Genomic DNA, 20,274 nt, shown 5'->3' with positions numbered 1-20,274 from the left:
TCCCAATTCAGCATCACTTTCTTCATTTTTATCATATTTTGCTATTTATATGGGTTGAATGGAAGGTTTTAAAAGATGATCATTGTCCTTATTTTATCATTTGTCTATAAAGTGTTTCTCCTAGATAGAACATTTTTTAAAATGTCATAATAGAGGATAAGATACTTATTGCACTGATTCTTCCCTCTCCCACCACGTTGATTGTTCTGGGTTCTTTTGCCTCAAGAATATTTGGCTCCTATTACCTGCATATCACTTCTCATAATGGTGGGTGGTTGTTTTGTCTCTTTCTCTAGATTCAAGCTCCTTGAGGGCTCAAGAAGGTTGTTTTCATCTTAGGATCTCCTAGCCGGATATGGCTCTTGCCACCTAGGGAGCTGTGAGTGCGTGTGTGTTAATTTAAATGTCTTTTTTTTTTTTTTTTTTTTTTTTGAGACAAAGTCTTGCTCTTGTCACCCAGACTGGAATGCAGTGGCACGATCTCAGCTCGCTGCAACCTCCACCTCCTGGGTTCAAGCAATTCTCCTGCCTCAGCCTCCTGAGTAGCTGGGATTACAGGCGCCCGCCACCATTCCCAGCTAATTTTTATATTTTTAGTAGAGACGTGGTTTCTCCATGTTAGTCAGGCTGGTCTCGAACTCCTGACCTCGGGTGATCCACCCACCTTGGCCTCTCAAAGTGCTGAGATTATAGGCATGAGCCACCGCCCCCGGCCTTAAATGTCTTTTATGCTGTTAATTAAAATGTCTAACTCTATCATTATTTCTAGTTCTTAAAACACTTTGTTAACTGTTACACATTTCCAGTGAGATGTAAACAGTTTGAGAAATGGCAGATCAGGGGTTTAAGCAAATTAGGGTAGATTAGGAAACAATTAAAAAAAAGGTTCAGCTAAAGTTAAATGGAACAGCAGGAGGCCAAATGATATGCTTTACAGATAGAATAAATTGTGGATTGTTGGAGCTTAATAGGCAAATGTTTTCATTTTAAGGGTTATAAAATAATTTTTAACTGCAATTCCTGTGCTTAAAAGAAAGAAAAGCCCTTTTAAAGAAAAAAAAAAAAATGAGAAATTGAGAAAGTACTATTGATATTTGCTCTTAAGATTTTTTTTCTCTGAGCCTGCTTCAAAGCAGCCTTTTCACACTCAGTCTTCTTCTCATTTGTAGAAATGATATTGACCCTTTGAAGATTTTTTTGTCCAAACTCTCATAGTTCATAAAATTAAAAGTCAAGTTGACAGTCTGTTTCAGCCCTCTCAGCCAGATCTTCCTTGACCATGATCCTCAAGGGAAGTGTGGGGAGGTGATTTTATTACCATTTTGCAATAATTGTATAGTCTTATTTCATCCTCCAGAGCTTTTATTTCAAGCAAGAATGTGTTTGGACTTCAAAGAATTAAATGCATACGACTTACACATTCACAAACCAGTAACAAGAAGGGACTAGGAAAAGGAAAACGGTGCAGGGTAACTTATTTCTAAAATGTATATTGAGAGAGAAAAGGAGAAAGAATTGCTAACAAAGCTGGCATATAACCGTAAAGAACTTGTCTCCCTCTTTAGCCTATTTCAGTTGGATTTTAAACTCCTGTCCTATTGAGCAAGAATACCAGATACTTGCATCTAATAGTAAATGTGGCAAATACTCGATGAATTAATTGGAATCCGAATCAGGATGAAGTGGAGAACAGGACCCTACTTTAGTATCTGGAAGATTCTTCTACTACTGCCATTATTGGTTGTAGAAATCACTTGAAAGGAATCCACTGAGCAACAGCTCTGGGTTTAGCATTTGGCCTGGGGCTGTGAGAGATAGAAAAGTGGAAGTTCCCTGCCCTCAAGGAGTTTCGAGGCTGCCTAGAGGACAGAATCAATGAACTTGTCACCATAAATCAGGTAAGTTAGGACATTTTGAGGGAATTCAAGTTCAGTAATGGTTTAGAGTAACATTGAAACTGTGGGATTTGATATAGCTGATGGAGGTATGAGGACATGAAAATTGAGTAGGGTAGGAAAATGAAATAAGGTTTTATTTACTTCTCTTTGTGTGTTTCTTTATTTTGTTTATTTCGGCATTGTCCTTAGGGTTAAGAGGAGGAATGGCATGGTGCAGACTCAGAGATGAAAGACATTGATAAGACTGCTGGAGAAGCAAGAAACTAAACTAAAAGACTATTCATGACCATTTAGGAGAAAGCAAAAAAAAAAAAAAAAAAGAAAGAAAGAAAAATTAACTAGATAGTTAAGATTATGGAATGCCTTGAAAGCCAAGTGAAGAAGTTTGGATTTGATAAAGGAGAAAATAAGAAAGTACCAAAGCTTTTGAGTGTATGAATGGTATTGTTGAAGAGGTGTTTTAGGAAGCAAGAGGACCCGGAGGCAGAGAGCTCATTCGAAGCCAGTCAACATACTGGGAGGCTGGCACTGAGGTAGGGCCCAACACATAGAAAAGAGCATTAAAAATGAATCAAGAACAGTCACGGTGGGTCACACCTATAATTCCAGCACTTTGGGATGCCAAGGCAGGAAGATCACATGAGCCCAGGAGTTTGAGACTAAGCAAGCCTGGGCAACACAGGGAGGCCTTGTCTCTACTAAAAATAAAAACTAAAAAATTAACCAGGCATGGTGACACATTTCTGTAGTCCCAGATATTCAAGAGGCTGAGGCAGGAGGATCCATGGAGCCTAAGACGTTGAGGCTGCAGTGAGCCATGTTCGTGACACTGCATTCCAGCCTGAGTGACACGACGAGCCTTGCCAAAAAAAAAAAAAAAAAAAAAAGAGAGAGAGAATCCAGAGTAAACTTACCAACTAAATAGAAGCAATGAGGCCGGGTGCGGTGGCTCACGCCTGTAATCCCAGCACTTTGGGAGGCCGAGGCGGGCGGATCACAAGGTCAGGAGATCAAGACCACGGTGAAACCCCGTCTCTACTAAAAATACAAAAAAATTAGCCGGGCGCGGTTGTGGGCGCCTGTAGTCCCAGCTACTCGGGAGGCTGAGGCAGGAGAATGGTGTGAACCCGGGAGGCGGAGCTTGCAGTGAGCCGAGATCGCGCCACTGCACTCCAGCCTGGGCGACAGAGCGAGACTCCGTCTCAAAGAAAAAAAAAATAATAATAATAAATAAATAAATAAATAAATAAAATAAATAAATAGAAGCAATGAAGGAGGAGCCAAGGGTCCCACTGAAGGTTGAAGCTTGGTGACTATAGAAAACTTCTCAGACTGATTAGGCAGGGTGAAGGGGCCCTGATAGTAAGGCACTACATTTTCCCCTTTCAGACAAAATGTTTTAAACTAGTTTGGGAGGGGGAGGGGAAGTAATATGCTCATAAGGGGTTTTTTTTCTTTTTCTTTTTTTTTTTTTTAACTAGCAAAAAGGTATTCATTTTTCCTCATGATTTTAATGGGCTTTTGGTAGTTTTAATAAAACAGTGTTAGGGGCTCTGTTTTATTTATAACATTTAGAGCTTATATTTATGTTAGCCTATTAATGTCATTTATGCTGAATAAATATAGTGGAAATATTTTATGGAATGTGGAATAATGTAAGTCATTTTTATATCTTTCTAAATAAAAAGGATTGATTAAACAGAAATAGCTATAAACTATTCTTTTGGAACTTCCATAACAGGACTATCAGGGTGTCTTGCACCTAGTAAGTGTTCAATATATACTCCTTGAATATGTAAATATAAATAAACCCAGAGCTAGGCCATTAGGTGAACTAGACATGAGGTGAAATGGAACATTCATGGTGGGTGCCGCTCTTGTGGGAGAACAATGGGGAGAAGTTTATCTGTACCTGTCTATAGGACTTTTGGTGAGACAGGATTACCTCCATGCATTTGGCAGGAAGCAGGAAGACAGAGTGCCCCACCAACAGCTTGTAAGTACTGTGAAACCTTTTCACAAGCATCACAGGAAAGATGGGGTGCAGAGTTGGAATAAATGAAAACTGATTCTCCAATAGTCCATTTGGCCTCACCCTATTACATTCTAATTTTGTGTGTATATATAAGAGATTCTTTCCAACAATTAATAGTGTATGCAAAAAGCAGTGTATTTTCAACCCTTGCAAGCAACTTGGACATATTAGAGGTTGGTTTTCTTCACTCTGGATATAGAGTTCTAGAATATTTAGGGTGATACAACATTTGCTTCCTCTGATGACAAAAGTGAGGATCAGAGTAAAGAGATATAAAATGTATGAGAACATTACAAAAATATTGGCCATATAAAAGATGCAGTTTATTCCCATGTTACTTACATTTTTCAGTGAATATATTTTTGCTATTGTTTCTATGTACGCAGTAACAGCATTGTTAAAAATCCTCCGAAGGGAATTCTGCCTTTGTCTGAAATTATTTACCATAGTAGAGATGTTTTTACTTCTAGTTTGTATATGTGAAGTAAACAAAAATAAATGATTTTAAACATTCAATTTCTTTACCACCAATATCCTCATCCTTTCAAACCCACTTTTTATTGTTTTTCAGATTACCATATATTTTGCACCTTTTTGAACTTTTGAATCCTGGTAATCATTTATGAATTAATTGTTCATACTTAAGTTCATTTTCCCTTACTATTTGCTATTATCATGTATTATAATGACATATTTGCTCTTTCACACAATCATTTTTTGTTTGAATCATAAGATGTTTATGGCAGTGTGACTTTAGCCTATATGTCACCTTTTACACTAGTGATGATTATGACACGCTTCATCTGATTAGTCATGACAGCAAATTTAATGAGTGTGTGGAGAAAAGTACCAGTTTGCCACACACTTTTGAGGCCTTTTAATCATCTTGGGCCAAAGTCCTAAAATACATGTGCCATATGCATTATATATTGCTTAGTTTTTCTGATCAAACTTGGGAATATTACAAACATTACAGTGTGATGGTATTGCCATAAAACTTAATTTGAGAATTTAATAGGAAACTGTTTATGTTTCACAGGGATTTTCATCTTTGTTGAGAAGTTTTATTGCTTATAGCCTCCATGAAAAATTCCTACAATGAAAAAGTAGTGGTGGTGGTTCATAGCTAGATAGGATTGCTAGCCAGATCTTTATGCAACAAAAATGATTACAGTCACTGTGTATCACAAACAGGCAATAGGTATATATTATATGTTAAAACCAAATGGCTTCTGCTTTTGAATCTCTCTCTTAGTCTCTGTCTCGTATTGTTCGCATCCATTTTGGTGCCTCTTTTCTCTGTCCTTCCTACTCTGCCAACTCTCCTCCCCAATTATTGTCATACTCCTGATCTCTAGCTTCAGGATGATAAGCCCTAGTCTCAATTTCATTGACTTTTGTGATAATTTGACTTTCACCCTCAATGTTTTTCAGACATCTACACTTAGGACCATCCTATGACACCTGTCACTGCTTCACTCTCTTCTGCATTATTAATTTTTCCCTTTTCACTAGCTCATTCCCATCATCATCTCAACCTTCCCTGTATCTCTCTACTTATAAAACCCTCCCTAATGCTACATTCTACCTTCAGATACCACCCCATTTCTCTGGTCATTTTTAAAGCAGACTCCTCTGAGAATTTTCCACACTTGACATCTCCATTTTTTTCATCTTCTTTTTCCCTTCTACCCATGTTCAGGAGGTGTTTGCATTCACACCACTCCACTAAAGAAGCTCCAATCAAGGACTCTGTTGATCTGTTCTTTGGCAAACCTAATGACCAATTCCTCGTCCACTTAACTACAATAGCTGGCAGCTTTTAACAAGCTGCCCTCTTCCTTCTTTTTGAGATTTTTTTTTTCACTAGGCTTTCTATCCTCTCTTGGTTTTCTCCTACCTCATTCCTGATCAATTTTCTTCATTGGTCCTTCCTTGTTTTGGAAGGAAATCGTGGGAGTCTTTCACCTCAGCACAGGCAATAAAAACAATATATTCACCGTAGGGAATTAAAATAAAGAAAAAACAGTAATAAAACTGACTAAAAGTTGGCCTGCTGTATTTTCGTTTTTACCATGTACTGGCACTTCTAAATATTGTCAATGATAAATCACCTCTTGCATCTGTGTGTAGACTGCTTAGTGCCCCCAGCTTTGATATGCTGATAGGAATGAATCCCAGGCTCAATCATGGACCCTCATTCTCTAGATTATCTCATTGGATCTCATCTCAAAAACTTAAACCACCTTTAATGCATTGCCCTCTCTTCCCCTCCACTTGCTCTCTGTTTCTATATCTCTCTCTGTTTCTGTCCCTGTCACTCCACATACACACACACCTTCATACCCTTGCCTACTTTACACCTTCACTTGCATATATAAACAGAAAATCTCAAACTAAACATATTCAGACCTTCTTTTTACTCCCGACTTGTTCCACCTGCATTTTCCCTCATCTTAGTAAATGGCATCTTAACTCTTATTTCTTGGGCCAAAAACATTGGGATAATTATTGATCCTTTTCATTTTCTCCCATTTCTCATTAGACCCATTGGCAAGTCCTATCTACTGCTCTTTTGAAATATATACCAGTTTCTCTACTGCCTCCTTGATCCAAGCCACCATCATCTCTGACGATATCGACGACTTTATTTTACTTGACTTCTCTGTATAATTTTATACTTGTGATTCCAAAGTTTTTTTTCCTTTGGCCACTACTTTACCAATCACTCCCCAATCCTATGTCCACCTCTTTTTTTTTTTTTTTTTTTTTTTTTTTTTTTTTTGATGATCTCATTATTGCAGTGGCAAGATCGTAGCTCCCTGCAGCCTCAAATTCCTGGGCTCAGGCAATCCTCCCTACCTCAGCATCCCGAGTAACTGGGACTACAAGTGTGCTCCATCATGCCTGACTAATTGTGATTTTATTTGTTGTAGAGATGAGGTCTTACTGTGTTGACCAGGCTGGTCTTGAACTTCTGACCTCAAGTGATCCCCCATCTTGGTCTCTTAAAGTGCTAGGATTACAGGCATGAGCCACCACTCCCAGCCCCTCTTTGTTCTTTCTCAGTAACCTTTATCATTCTTCAATGTCACTTAATTTCTTAATTTTTACTCCCTAGAGTTTTGCCCTTAGCCCTCATTGTCCATACTATATATATTCTAAGAAGTGTCATTTACTCACAAGTCATTGGTTAATAACATTTTCAAATATATTCAACTTCCAAGATCTAGTCCCATAAACTTACATGTTTACTAAATCTCTTTACTCAAATTCATGTTCAAAATTGAGCTTATCATCTTTTCTCTTGACCTAATATTGGACTTTTTAACATTTCTTTTCTCTCCAGTGAAATGTCTGTTCTACCTTTCTCTACAATTTCTTCTAGACAGTTATACTTTGAAGTGTGATGGATGCTATAGTGTCTGTTTTTTTAACAGCGAGACACCTCTTCCTCTACTTAATCCTCTGCAAAGCATCCCACAGATGAAAATATGATCAGGGCACCTCTGCTTAAAACCCCCATGCTGCCAAGATCCAAAGAACTCTTTGCCAATACATGCATTCAGGCACAGGAGAAAATAAATTGGCTATGTCTCAGAAACCATTTTTTCTACTGCTTACACAGTCCAAAGAGAGCAATGTGCCAAATCTCATCAATCTGTTTGCTCATTAGTGAATGATTTATTAAATAAACATTTCATGGATATGCATAAGTATTGTCTCGAAAATTCATAGCAGGTTCCAATAGCACAGTTTTCATTCTTGGCACAAGATAGCTTTTCTAATCTTCCTTTTCTGGGGCTATGAATATTTTCACTAACTTTTCCTTTCCAGATCTCTTTCACTTATGTTTGTATCCATCATTGCCTAGGTTAGTTCTCATAAGTATAATTTGGTGTATACAACTATATAAATTTGACCTTTTTGAATGTGATGAGATGCAGAAACATTCCAAGCCAAGGATTATTTACATAGAATTTCAGAAACTTTACTGCATCTTAGGTTAATGGTAAATTTATTTCAACAATTATCATGTTGGTAAAAAACATCATCTAGTTATCTGAGGATTTTCTTTTATGGCCAAATATAATTCACAAAATAAATAACCCTACCTATGAGAAGCAATAATTTCTCCCATGTATATAACTGTAAAGAGTAGTTTATTATAAGTAGTAGTGATACATTCCATGGCAGGATATATAAGCATTAAATATTTAGAAAGTATAGTAGCAAGATTTTATTTATTTGTTTTACATGTGCACCTAGAGATGGTGATAACAACTTACATTTCATCCTTACAGTGACTAGGTGTGATCGCAAGAAAGGAGGTAATTGTATCCCATTTTACAGATGAGGACACTGGTGCCAACATATTAATAGATCAGTTTAAATTTTTACAGATTGAAGAAAAGGCTTCCTTATTGAGCTTCTTATTTTATGCATTTCCTGTTAAATACTGCCTTTGTGAAAGCTCTAAAGTATTATCTATCTTTGGGTTCATTATGAATTTTTTTCAAGAAAAAGAAATGTTTTGTGTCTTAATGGTGTGTTCAGTAAGGCATATGATTTAGGTGACTGCAACATAGGGAATAATCTAGAAAATTACTCACATCCAATATTTGTGTACGGATGAAAATGTTTAGAGTTTTGCAGACTGCCACATTTGTAGGCGTATATATTCTGAGATTGTTTGTAACTTATCATCAAGTTTTTCTCTTACCAGAAGGTGGATGGTGGAAGTTTGGTGTGGGGAGCAGAGGATCCCTTCTTTTGCAAGGAAAAAACTTACCTAGGGCTGACTTGTATATTATTACCAGTCCTTCAAAGTTCATATTCTGTCACTGTCATTTTTGTTTATTTTCATTTTCATTTTTTGAGACAGGGTCTCACTTTGTTGCTGAGACTAGAGTGCAGCAGTACGATTATAGCTCACTGTAACCTCAAACTCCTGGGCTCAACCAATCCTCCTGCCTCAGCCTCTGGATTAGCTGGGACTACAGGCATGTGCCACTCTACCTGACTAGTTATTTTTATGTTTTGTGGAGACAGGGTCTCACTTTGTTGCCAGGCTGCTCTGGAACTCCTGGGCTCAGGTGATCCTCCTGCTTTGGCCTCCCAAAGTGAGTGCTGGGATTATAGGAGTGAGTCACTGCACCCAACCTCACTATGATTTTTGTAAAAGGCCAAGCCTTTACAAATTGATACACATACTGCTGCTATTGCAGCATGTGTAAAATTTGCTTAGGGATTTACTTAAAAAAAAAAACAAAACTTTCAAACTACAATGCTTAAGAAATCAATGTTTAGTTTTGTTAACATTTGCTACCTCTAAAATATCTGCACAAATAATAGTGATATTTTAAAGGCCTAAAACACTAACTTAACTGATGGACAAAGAGTACATTACTTATAAATACAGTCTAAAAAGCCATAAAGCCATAGTACCAAATTGATGTAGTCTTTTCTTTGAGTAACTTGTGTTCAGCAGGATTGATTAAAGCCGGAGAAGAATTATGCATAAGTACAGTTACTACTTATTCAGTACTATACACTTTGTATTTATTAACTTTTCTCCTTATTACCATCCTGCAAATTTACTATTGTTTCCACTTGCACATATAGAATCCTGAATTTCAAGGAGGTTAAGTAACTTGGACAGTATCAAATAGCTAGAAACTGGTGGAGCTGGGATTCAGGCCCAAGTGTATTTGGATTTGGTTCTTAACTCCATGGTGTTTTTTCCTTGCTCCAAGAGCAGCCAACATTCTCCTAATGAAATACTTCTTTGAACAACTTAGGTTTCTGAGGGCAGGGTTGCTGTAGCAGAAGTCGGCAATTTTATGTCACTGATATCTCCCTTTTATCTTTGCTTGCTCAAACTTCTCAAGCAAAAAGAATAAATCTCAGATAGTTAAGAAAGAATTGACCATTATTTCAACACAGGGATTATGTTCTCTGATTCTTCACAGCAAGAGTGAATGATGGTTTCATGGATAATGGCTCCAAAGAAATATGCCCAAGTAACTCATTGTGATGAAAATAAAATATTGGGAATTATGAAATTAGAGAATCAAGAAAGTATTTTAAAAAACTTGTGACATTGATTCAACTCTATGGTTGTAGTCATTTAAAAACAGTGCAATCTTAGAGGGAGGCACCCATCATCACAGGTCTTTGAGATGAAAGTGTAAGAGAAGTTATAGAAGCTTCCAAGAACCAAATAATAGGACTGAGCCAAAGAAATGCAGCTTGCTTGAGAGTAAAGATACCTTTGTATGTTAGGCCATTTTTGCATCACTATAAATAAATATCTGAGGCAGAACAATATATAAGGAAAAGAAGCTTAATTGGCTCATGGTTCTACAGGCTGTATAAGCATGACACCAGTATCTGCTCTTGGTGATGGCCTCAGTAAGCTTCCAGTCATGACAGAAGGCAAAGGGAAGGCAGGAACATCACATAGCAAGATTGGGATTAAAGGACAGAGGAAAGGGGAAGGTCCCAGACTATTTTAAACAACCAGATCTTGCATGAACTGAGTGAGAACTCGCTTATCACCAAGGGAATGGTGCTAAACCATTCATGAGGGATTTGCCCTCATGATCCAATCACCTCCCACCAGGCCCTACCTCCAACACTGGGAACCACATTTCAACATGAGTTCCAGAAGGAACAAACATCCAAACCATACCACCCTGTAAGGAGTCTTAGAAAGAGTTAAAAGAAGTAAAGATAAAGAAGCACTGCTGGATAACTATTTTTTTCTTCTCTATTAAAAAATAATTTCAAAAGACTTTTGACCTAGTATACAGCTATTTGAAAAACCTAGTAACTGTGGAGTAGAAAATAGAGGCTTTCACCAATAAAAACTAGCTGTGAGACAACATTGGATGAACCCTATCATGAAAACAGAAATATTGTATGATTCCACTAAAGCAGTCTAAAGTATTTAAAATAGTCAAATTTATAAATCAAAGAGTAGAATGGTGGTTGCCAGGGATGGAGGGGTAGGAGAAATGGGGAGTTATAAACAAAGGATATAAAGTTTCAGTTAAGTAATAGGAGTAAGTTCTAGAGATCTGCTGCACAACGTTGTACCTATAGGCAACAATACTATATTGTGCACATAAACATTTGTTAAGACAGTAAACCTCATGTTTAGTGTTCTTACCACAATAAAACAAGAGCTGGTTTTGAGATAGGAAGCAAAGAGTTGAAATAACTACCCAGTGCTCACCATGAACAAAAGCTATTGTTGGGTGGAAGAGGGATCAGTTTATGGATAGGGATCAGTTTCCTATGCTGATGAGCAACCTAGCAAAACCAGCACAGTATGCTGAGGAATGAACCTTGTTCTAGACAATATAAAGAGAAATTTTGATGAATTCCATAAGGCAGTGGTCTCCAACTTTTTTGACACCAGGAACTGGTTTCATGGAAGACAGTTTTTCCACAGACGGAGTGGTCAGGTGTAGATGGTTTGGGGATGAAACTGTTCCACTTCAGATCATCAGGCATTAGATTCTCACAAGGAACACATGACCTAGATCCCTTGCAGGTGCAATTCATAAGAGGATTCATGCTACCATGAGAATCTAACGCTGCCTCTAATCTGACGCAAGGTAGAGCTCAGGCGGTAAACGCTTGCTTGCAGGCCGCTCACCTTATGCAGGGCGGCCCGTTCCTAACAAGCCACGAACCAATAGTGATCCACAGCCCTGGGGTTAGGGACCCCTGCTATAAGGACTTAAATCTAGATAATTGGGCAACTGGTTGATAGACGGAAACACGATTTTACACTGAAATTATCCTCACAGAAGTTTGATCTTTAATTTCAAAACAATCAGAAATGAAATAGATTCTTATATGGAGAAATATATTAGGAATTAGTAAATTTAAGAACGAATGTTTTAATAAAAGCACTTTAAAATATAAGACATTAAGAAGATGTATATAAGTAATTTATTGTGACTAATTTATATCAGGAACTTATTAAATTCTTTTGAGGCTCCATTACACCGAGGTCATAGATGACTCAAGAAGCAGAAAGAAGTGATCACAAATTCCTGGCTGAGGAGGCCCCAGGAGATAGTACTCCCTAACTATATAAAAATAACTTCTGGGTAAAAACAGACAGGGCAGGGCAAAGGAGCTTTACTTTTCCAGAAAATAAAAAATTACAAATCCAGCCCCATTCAGATAATTGACACTGGAGCATCCAATGCACTTCAATCTATTACTGCCTGGGAGAAATAATTTAAGAGAAAGCACTACAGGTCAACAAAGATGATGTTGCTTGGTTACTCAAAACCATTTGGTAGCATGCTGAGTTGCTCAGCTTTTTAGAAGAGCAGTCTTTGTATCCACTTAGGAAAAGGATGGAGAAGACCACTTGAAATCATTTTTAATTGTGAACTTGCTTTATCTGGACACACTGACTTGACTTTTGCAATGCCAAAACAAGTTCAGAGGGCATTGTTAAAATATCGACTACTAAGATAATAATAAATGTTGAATTTGATGTATTCTTCTAAATATTATGCTTGTTGTGATGAATTTGCTTTGAAGCGATGTGAGCCTTTTTTTTTGTTTTTTTTTTTTTTTTTTTTTTTTTTTTTTTAAAAGGGAAAAAAATGTAGTTTTCAGGCTGCCTGGCTCAGGAGTCCTGAGGGCTGCCTAGAGGCAGTGCTGTCCAGCGGGGAGGTACAGAGCTTTGGAGTCACTCCTTCAAATCTCATTTCTGCTGCTCTGTGCCTTTGGAAAAAGTTAAACTGTCTGAGCTTTGATATCTCATCTCTTCCATAAACATGATGATTTTTTTTCTGTTGCAGATTACCGTAAGGATTAAATAAGGAAATGCAAGATACATGCCTAGCACCTAACAGGTTTCCAAAAATGATAATTTATTAGTTTGCAATTAGAGTGCTGCTAATATCTTTTATTGTATTCATAGGCTCTAAAATATCCTTTTACAATTAGTCATATAGCTCCAGTAGAAGTGGGAAAAGCTTCAAAAGTAAAACAGAAAAGGCATGGCTAGAAGGGCTGAGGAGTGAAGGTTGTTTGACACTTGTGAACTCTATCATAGAATTTAGTCTTTTTCTCCAATTTAAAAAAAAAAAAAAAAAACAGTAAGAGTTGGGCTTATTGTAAATGAAAATAACATGGGATTCATAATGTTGCATAGGAATACAGAAAATGTTTTTCTTTCCCTTTACTATTTTACACCAGTTGGCTTAATATTTACTCTGGTGGTATATATTTTATTTTATGTGCTAAACATTTTGTAAGAATAGTACTATACTTTATTGTTTAATGCATTAGCAAATTATTGGGAGGAGGTGAGATGTGGAAGTTTCATAGGCAAATAGTATTAGTACTATGCTTGGCAGCTTGAACATATATCCATTATTTCAAAAATTCCAGTTGCCTCTAAAGTTCTGCTGAATGCATCCCAAATTTTGCCCATGGCTGTTGCAGTCACCTAGTACAGGTTAAATTTATTCCCATATCTTGATCTTGTAATTCTCTGCATAAATATCTGGACTGTTAAAAAATTAAAATTCCAAATCTTTCCATGGCCATGAGATTTGTATGGATTATAGTTTTGCAAAATTGTTACCCCAATTAGCGGTGAGGGGACTGGGATGGAGGCGGAAGATTTGCCAGATGGGAACATGATGATTTTTGAACTGAGATTAAATACCTGAAAGTTGTCAGTTTACTTACCAGAATAAGTATCGCTTGTTCAGGGAAGGAAAAGGTTGAAATGAGTAATGAGTTGGAGACTCATTATGGAGAGGCTTAGGGGTAGATGTGGCAGTAAAAAGTAGTGAGAGAAAGGGCGGTGAGAACTTTCATTCTTATGATCAAAAGGAATTGACGGTGGTTCATGCCTCTAATTCCAGCACTTTGGGAGGCTGAGGCGGGCAGATCACAAGGTGAGGAGTTCAAGACCAGTTTGGCCAAGATGATGAAACCCCATCTCTACTAAAAATACAGAAATTAGCTGGGCATGGTGGTGCGTGGCTGTAATCTCAGCTACTTGGGAGGCTGGGGCAAGAGAATTGCTTCTTGAACCGGGACCCGGGAGGTGGAGGTTGCAGTGAACTGAGATCGCGCCACTGCACTCCAGCCTGGGTTACAGAGTGAGACTCCATTTAAGGAATGGGAACCTTAAACATTTTGGCATTAAGCTTGGTTTTTGTAGATGTAACCATTTAGGTTAGGCTAAAGAAATAGGTGATTAGAAGAATTCAGACCTGAATGAGAACAACAAAAATGAACACTAGAAATAAATGCAGAATTAAAAAAAGGAAAGCTACTTGTAGGATTTAAAAACTATGGTTCAATCTATCATTGTGTTTAAGAGAACTATCCCTGAAATAAAACTGTGTGGGTTCAAATCCCAGCTCCATCACTTGCTATGGGTGTCATAACACACATAACGATATCATTCAGTACTTGGCACAGAGCAGATACACTGTAAAATGTTGTTGTTGATGGCGATTGTGATGATCAATATACTATTCCACAGAAAATGATGTTGATTACTCCCACATTGTGTTAATAAAAATAGCATAATTTGGCATAATTTTCAAATGTGTGATTATCACCAAATTGACAGGATAGGGTAGAATACTGGAAAAGCTAAGTCAATGGCATTTTTTTAAAGAGTATTAAAACAAGGAAGGTCAGGTGCTAGAGAACACAAATTAGTAATCTAATTAAATCACCAGCAAAAGAGACAAATCGTGTTAACAGCAGTCAGATCTGTTATTACAGACCAGTTATTAAGGTGATATATTGTAAGATGCTATGTATCATTACTAGGTTTTAAACATTTCATTTTACACAGGCAGAAGAATATAGATTAATCATTTCATTTTATAAGTTAAAAGCTCCTTTATTAAAATATTTATATTTGTATGAAGACAGCAACACTATTGAGGATCTAAACATTCCTTTATGAAATTATTTGTACAAGTAGCTCTCATTGGAGCAGTCTCTAAGTACCACATGACCTAATTTGTAAGATTAAACAACAGTTTCTGATTTTGACATTTTGTACATTTCATTAAATCACTATCAAATGAAGTAACTTTAATATGGCACCAAATTATTATTTGGTTATATTTTATATTCAAGGAGCATACATATGTTATGAAACAGCAGAATTTTCACCGGTCTAGAGAAAAGTTGCTTTCCCCACAACTTGGTTTCTGACCTTTGCTAAGACTAGGCAAACCTTTACAGGCCCCCAAATATTGTGGTATTACAACTAGACACATTAATAATTTGACAGACTTTTATACCAGACAGACAAGGGTTTCATTCCAGGCTATTGGTTTCTAACTTTGTGACCTGAGGCAAATTACTTTAACCTATTTAAACTCTAGCTTCTTGATTTGTAAAAGAAGGATTAATAATTGCCTCATTATGTTATTGTGAGGATTACACGATGGTTTCTATGCAAATAGCTTATCACAGTACCTGGCAGAGATATGAACTCAATAATTTGTTGTTGTTTTATTTTTACTTTCATTAATCTTTAAGGAATAGCAGTTATTTGGTCAAAGTCACCTAGGTACTACTGACATTCATTTTGAACAAGTCTATATAATACATTGAAATGTGTATGTGGAGGTAGTGGTAGAGATTTTCTGATAAATTATGTTGATTCTTCGCTAGAAAAAAGAGAAATGGTTTTCACATACACACACATAGAGAGAGAGAGCGAGGGTATTGTCTGCATTTGTATTATCTCTGGTATAGTTGACAGAGCTCTGAATTTAGAGTCCTGAAGCTCTGGGAAGCTACAAGAAAGTTCTCATCTTCAGATTCATCTGTTTTAGGATATAGGATGTAGGTTAGTATTTTCTATGAAAGCGTCTTAGGTGACTTTGATGTCTTACTCTGTCCTTACTTGAGAATCCATGAAATGAAAAGCTGCATTTGAGGAAATCAAAATTTATTGGGGAAACATACCTGGACCATGTGAAAATTAATACATCATGATAAGTGCTGAAACATACATGTAAGTTAATCATGATGGGTGCACAGAGGAGGCTTCACGTGCTTTTGGTTCTGAGGGAAGAATAGGAGGCTAACAGGGGAAGAACAAAAAGGCATTCAAAATCAAAGGAACCACGTTGATCAAGGCATAACCACATGAGAAGTTGTCAAGAGAAAGAAGGTGGACTTCTTGAGTGACAAGTAGGATGTCCACTAAGGCTGTGATGTATTTGGAAGCTACTCATGGATTTATAAGTAAACATTGAGAATAAATTTTTTCTTTCATGATGAATTTAACATAATGGTTTTTTGGTGGGGGTGCACTGAGTATTTATTATGATTGTATTGTTTTTAAATAGATTACTACTAAAGGTCAAAGGTTTTATACACAGAAAGAAAGACAATTAGTAAATGCAATAATAGTGCTTTGTTATGCGCTTCTATTTTCAAGGTTAATTATTTGTTTAATGAAAGTCTTCAGAGTCAACCAGAGATGCCATTGCTAGAAATAGTAAGTAAACATGATTCCCTTTGGCAGTTAAGAATTATGTGATGATTTTTTTTAACTTTTTGATAACATCTGGTCTTTTCAGATGTTAAAGACTATATCATGTTGCACTTTTAGTTGTATTATTTTCTTTTACTGCTACTATTTACATAGTTCTATCTTCATTTTATGCATGAGGGACTTGAGGTTTAGTGAGGCTAAGTAATTCACCCACACCTAGAAGTGATGGAGAAATGATTTGTACTCAAGATTCTATCTTCTAAAAAGATAACTCTTGAGATTTTATGAGGGATTGGATTGGAAAGACAGGGAATTTGAGGCATATAGATGATCACAGAGGCTGCTGAAATGGTCAGGAAGGAGAAGAAGACAGAGGGAACAGAGAGCACCTATGACAAGAGATTTGGTAAAATGGAATCAACAGCAGGTGGTGACTTGGTGTGGAGAAGGAATGAGATGTCGAAGGAAATTTTGAAGTCCAGTTGTTTTGTTTATTCCATAGGTTCCCCTACAATAGGGTGCAAAAAGGAATCACACAGTTAGGTGACTATATGATTTGTGTTTGGTGTTGAGTTTTGTAAACCATGACATTGTTGGCTCTTTTGCTCTAAAGCTCAAATAAAAGATGAGAATAAAGATGTGGATTTGCTGATGATTTGGACTTATTCTTCAGGTGCCCCCTCCAGTGCCTGATGTTTGCTTTGGCACATCAGCTATCATATACAGTAATGATTTTTTCTTTGCTTTCTGGTACCTTATCAGAGAAGTAAAAGTATGCTCATAATTTATGTAATGTGCTATTGTCACTCTAACACATAATCCTATAAAATGTATGCTTGGCCAAATAGTCCAATGACAAAAATCATAATGAGCCTTTCCTGCTCCCATATTTTCTCTACCAGTGTGTTTGTTCTGTGCTGCTAATAATTAAGAATTAAATCTAATCCTATCACTCCCTAGGCTCATTTTGCCAGCTACTGCTCACTAGGATGTAAGGTGTGCTGGAGACTCACCTGAGCTTCACCTGATACTTATCTCTTCTGACTGCCAAATTTTGGGTTCTTGTGATATTAGCCATGATGTGAGAGCTAGATATAGCATGCTGATTACCTTTCACTCTGATGTCTTCTGCAGAAACTGCCTCATTGGGAGCCAGGACTTGTGATGATGATCTTACAGAGCAGCAGTTGAGATCAACCTCAGGTAATGGTTCCTATTCCTTCTCAAAATATTTCCCTGTCCTAAATGAGTTGCTTTTGTCATTCTCACAATTGATGTAATAAACATTCTCTGGAACTTCTCTAATTAGATCTGATCATATGCCTTATTCAAATAAAAAGCAAAATCAAATAAATTCAATAATTGGAAGTATGTGTAAATTGACTTTACATTTTAGAGCAGTTTTAGGTTCACAGCAAATTGAGAGGAAGGTATAGATTTCCCCAATACCCTCTCCCCTGACACATGTATAGCCTCCTTCATTATCACTGCCTGCCCACCAGAGTGGTACACTTGTTCAGTAATGAATCTGTATTGACACAATGTTATCACTTGTACACCGCAGTTTTCATTAGCGATTACTCTTGGTGTTGTACATTTTATGGGTGTGGACAAAAGCATAAAGACATATATCTACCGTTATCATATCATATAGAACAGTTTCACTTCCCTATAAATCTTCTGTGCCAGTCTATTCATTGTTTCCACCTTCTTGACCCCTGGAAACCAGTGATCCTTTATAGTCTCTATAGTTTGACTTTTTCCAGAATGTCATATAGTTGGAATCAAACAGTATGTAGTTTTTATAGATTGGCTTCTTTCACTTAGTAATATGCATTTAAGTTTTCTCTATGTCTTTACATGGCTTGATAGTTTATTTCCTTTTAGTGCTGAATAATATATAATCATTGTCTGGATATATCACAGTTCATTTATTCACCTACTGAGAACAACTTGGTTGATTCCAAGTTTTGGCAATTACAAATAAAACTATTATGAGCATCTGTGTCTAGGCTTTTGTGTGGACATAAATTTTCAACTCCCTTTGATAAATGCCAAGGAGTACAATTACTAGATTGTATGATAAGAGCATGTTTAGTTTTGTAAGAAACCACCAAACTGTCTTCCAAAGTGGTTGTACCATTTTGCATTCCCACCAGCGATGAATGAGAGTTCCTGTTGTCCCACATTATCACCAGCATTTGATGTTGTCAGTATTCTGGATTTTGGCCATTTTCATAGGTGTGTAGTTGTATCTCATTGTTGTTTTCATTTGCATTTCCCTGATGATATGTGATGTGGATTTTTTCATTCATGTAATCTTTCATATGCCTATTTGCCATCTGTATATCTTCTTTGGTGAGGTGTCTGTTAAGGTCTTTGGCCGATTTTTTAATTGAGTTGTTTGTTTGCTTGTAAGAGTTGTAAGAGTTCTTTGTATGTTTCATATGACAGTCCTTTATCAGATATGTATTTTCCAAATCTTTTCTTCCTGTCTGTGGCTTGTCTCATTATTTTCCCACAGTATCTTTCAAAGAGCAAAAATTTTAATTTTAATGAAGTCCAGCTTATCAATTCTTTCTTTCATAGATCATGCCTTTAGCGTGGTATCTAAAAAGTTATTGCTAACCCCAAAGTCATCCAGATTTTCCCTTATGTTATCTTCTAGTTTTATGGCATTGTGTTTTGCAGTTAGGTCTGTAATCCATTTTGAGTGAATGTTTCTGAAGGATATAAGGTCTGTGCCTGAACTCACTCTTTTTTTTTTTTTTTTTTTTTTGTGGATGTTTGTAGCTTCTTAAAGAATAAGTTAAAACTTCTGCTAATAATTTTTCACATCGATATTTATACACTATGAAACTTCACATAAATTATAGATTTTACACAATGTATATATTAATAAGCTGGATATTATTTTTCACAAGTCAAAGAGCCTAGTCGATGGAGTTATTTTTGGTAATTATTGAATTCATTGGATTTTGTATAGTCATGTCAACATATCCTCTAATCCTTTTGCTTTGGTATATATATATTTTTTATATATATATATATATAATTTGTTTAAAAAAGGCATTTACACCTTCTTAGCTGCATTATATTCAGATAATTTAAAAGGAAATTCACTCCTACTACTACAACACACCTCATTTATTTCAGCTATGTATTTCTGCTATATAAGTATGACCTCAGTTTCCAAATTTATCCAATTGGAATAGTAACATGCTATATAGAACAATAAATGATTATCGAAAGTCCTTTGCATTCACAATGGCATATTGGAATACTTAAAATAAAAACAATTTTGCAAGTGAAAACATCGCTTCCATATAGTCAGGACATTCCTCATAAAAAATACCAACTTCAAAGCTAAGTTTACCTTTACTTATGCGTGTCTCATCAATACTTTTAAAAATGTTATTTTCCCCTAAAAAGCTAGAGAATATATTTAATATGAAATAGAATAAACCTACTCTCCCTTCCCTACCTCAAACCAATGAAAAGATTTCATTAATGACTCAACAGTGCTATGGCCAAAATTAAGAGTTATGGCAAAAATTTCAAGCTAAAAGAGATTACTTCCTGTCAACACGTTTCTTTATTGCTTTGTAACAAAGACATCAAAATCTACATTATTACTTCAATCTCTCTGAGAATCTTTAGACTTAGATATTGCCATACCTTCTGGATATTTTCATCTAGATGCTCTGTAGTGAGGCTAAACACAAGAAATTCCAAATTGAACTTCCTTTTCTGCAAAACTATTTGTTCTCCTCTTTTCTCCATCTCAGTGGATGACATCACACCGTAGACTTAGT

At 36.4% G+C, this 20,274-nt stretch overlaps 1 protein-coding gene across 2 annotated transcripts in view; it reads left to right on the top strand.

Annotated features, from left to right (window-relative positions):
• Positions 1-20,274, top strand: part of LOC105483561 (zinc finger homeobox 4) — a 188,528-nt gene that overhangs the window by 136,727 nt on the left and 31,527 nt on the right. For both annotated transcript variants that reach the window (XM_011744445.2, XM_011744442.2), the window contains exon 5: positions 17,594-17,662. In XM_011744445.2, coding sequence (XP_011742747.1) covers positions 17,594-17,662 — 69 coding nt within the window. The remainder of the gene's footprint in view (positions 1-17,593; positions 17,663-20,274) is intronic.

This window comes from Macaca nemestrina, chromosome 8, assembly GCF_043159975.1.
Source record: "Macaca nemestrina isolate mMacNem1 chromosome 8, mMacNem.hap1, whole genome shotgun sequence".
NCBI lineage: Eukaryota > Metazoa > Chordata > Mammalia > Primates > Cercopithecidae > Macaca > Macaca nemestrina.
Note: the sequence above shows the minus strand (reverse complement) of the source record. Positions and strands in the feature narration are given on the sequence as shown.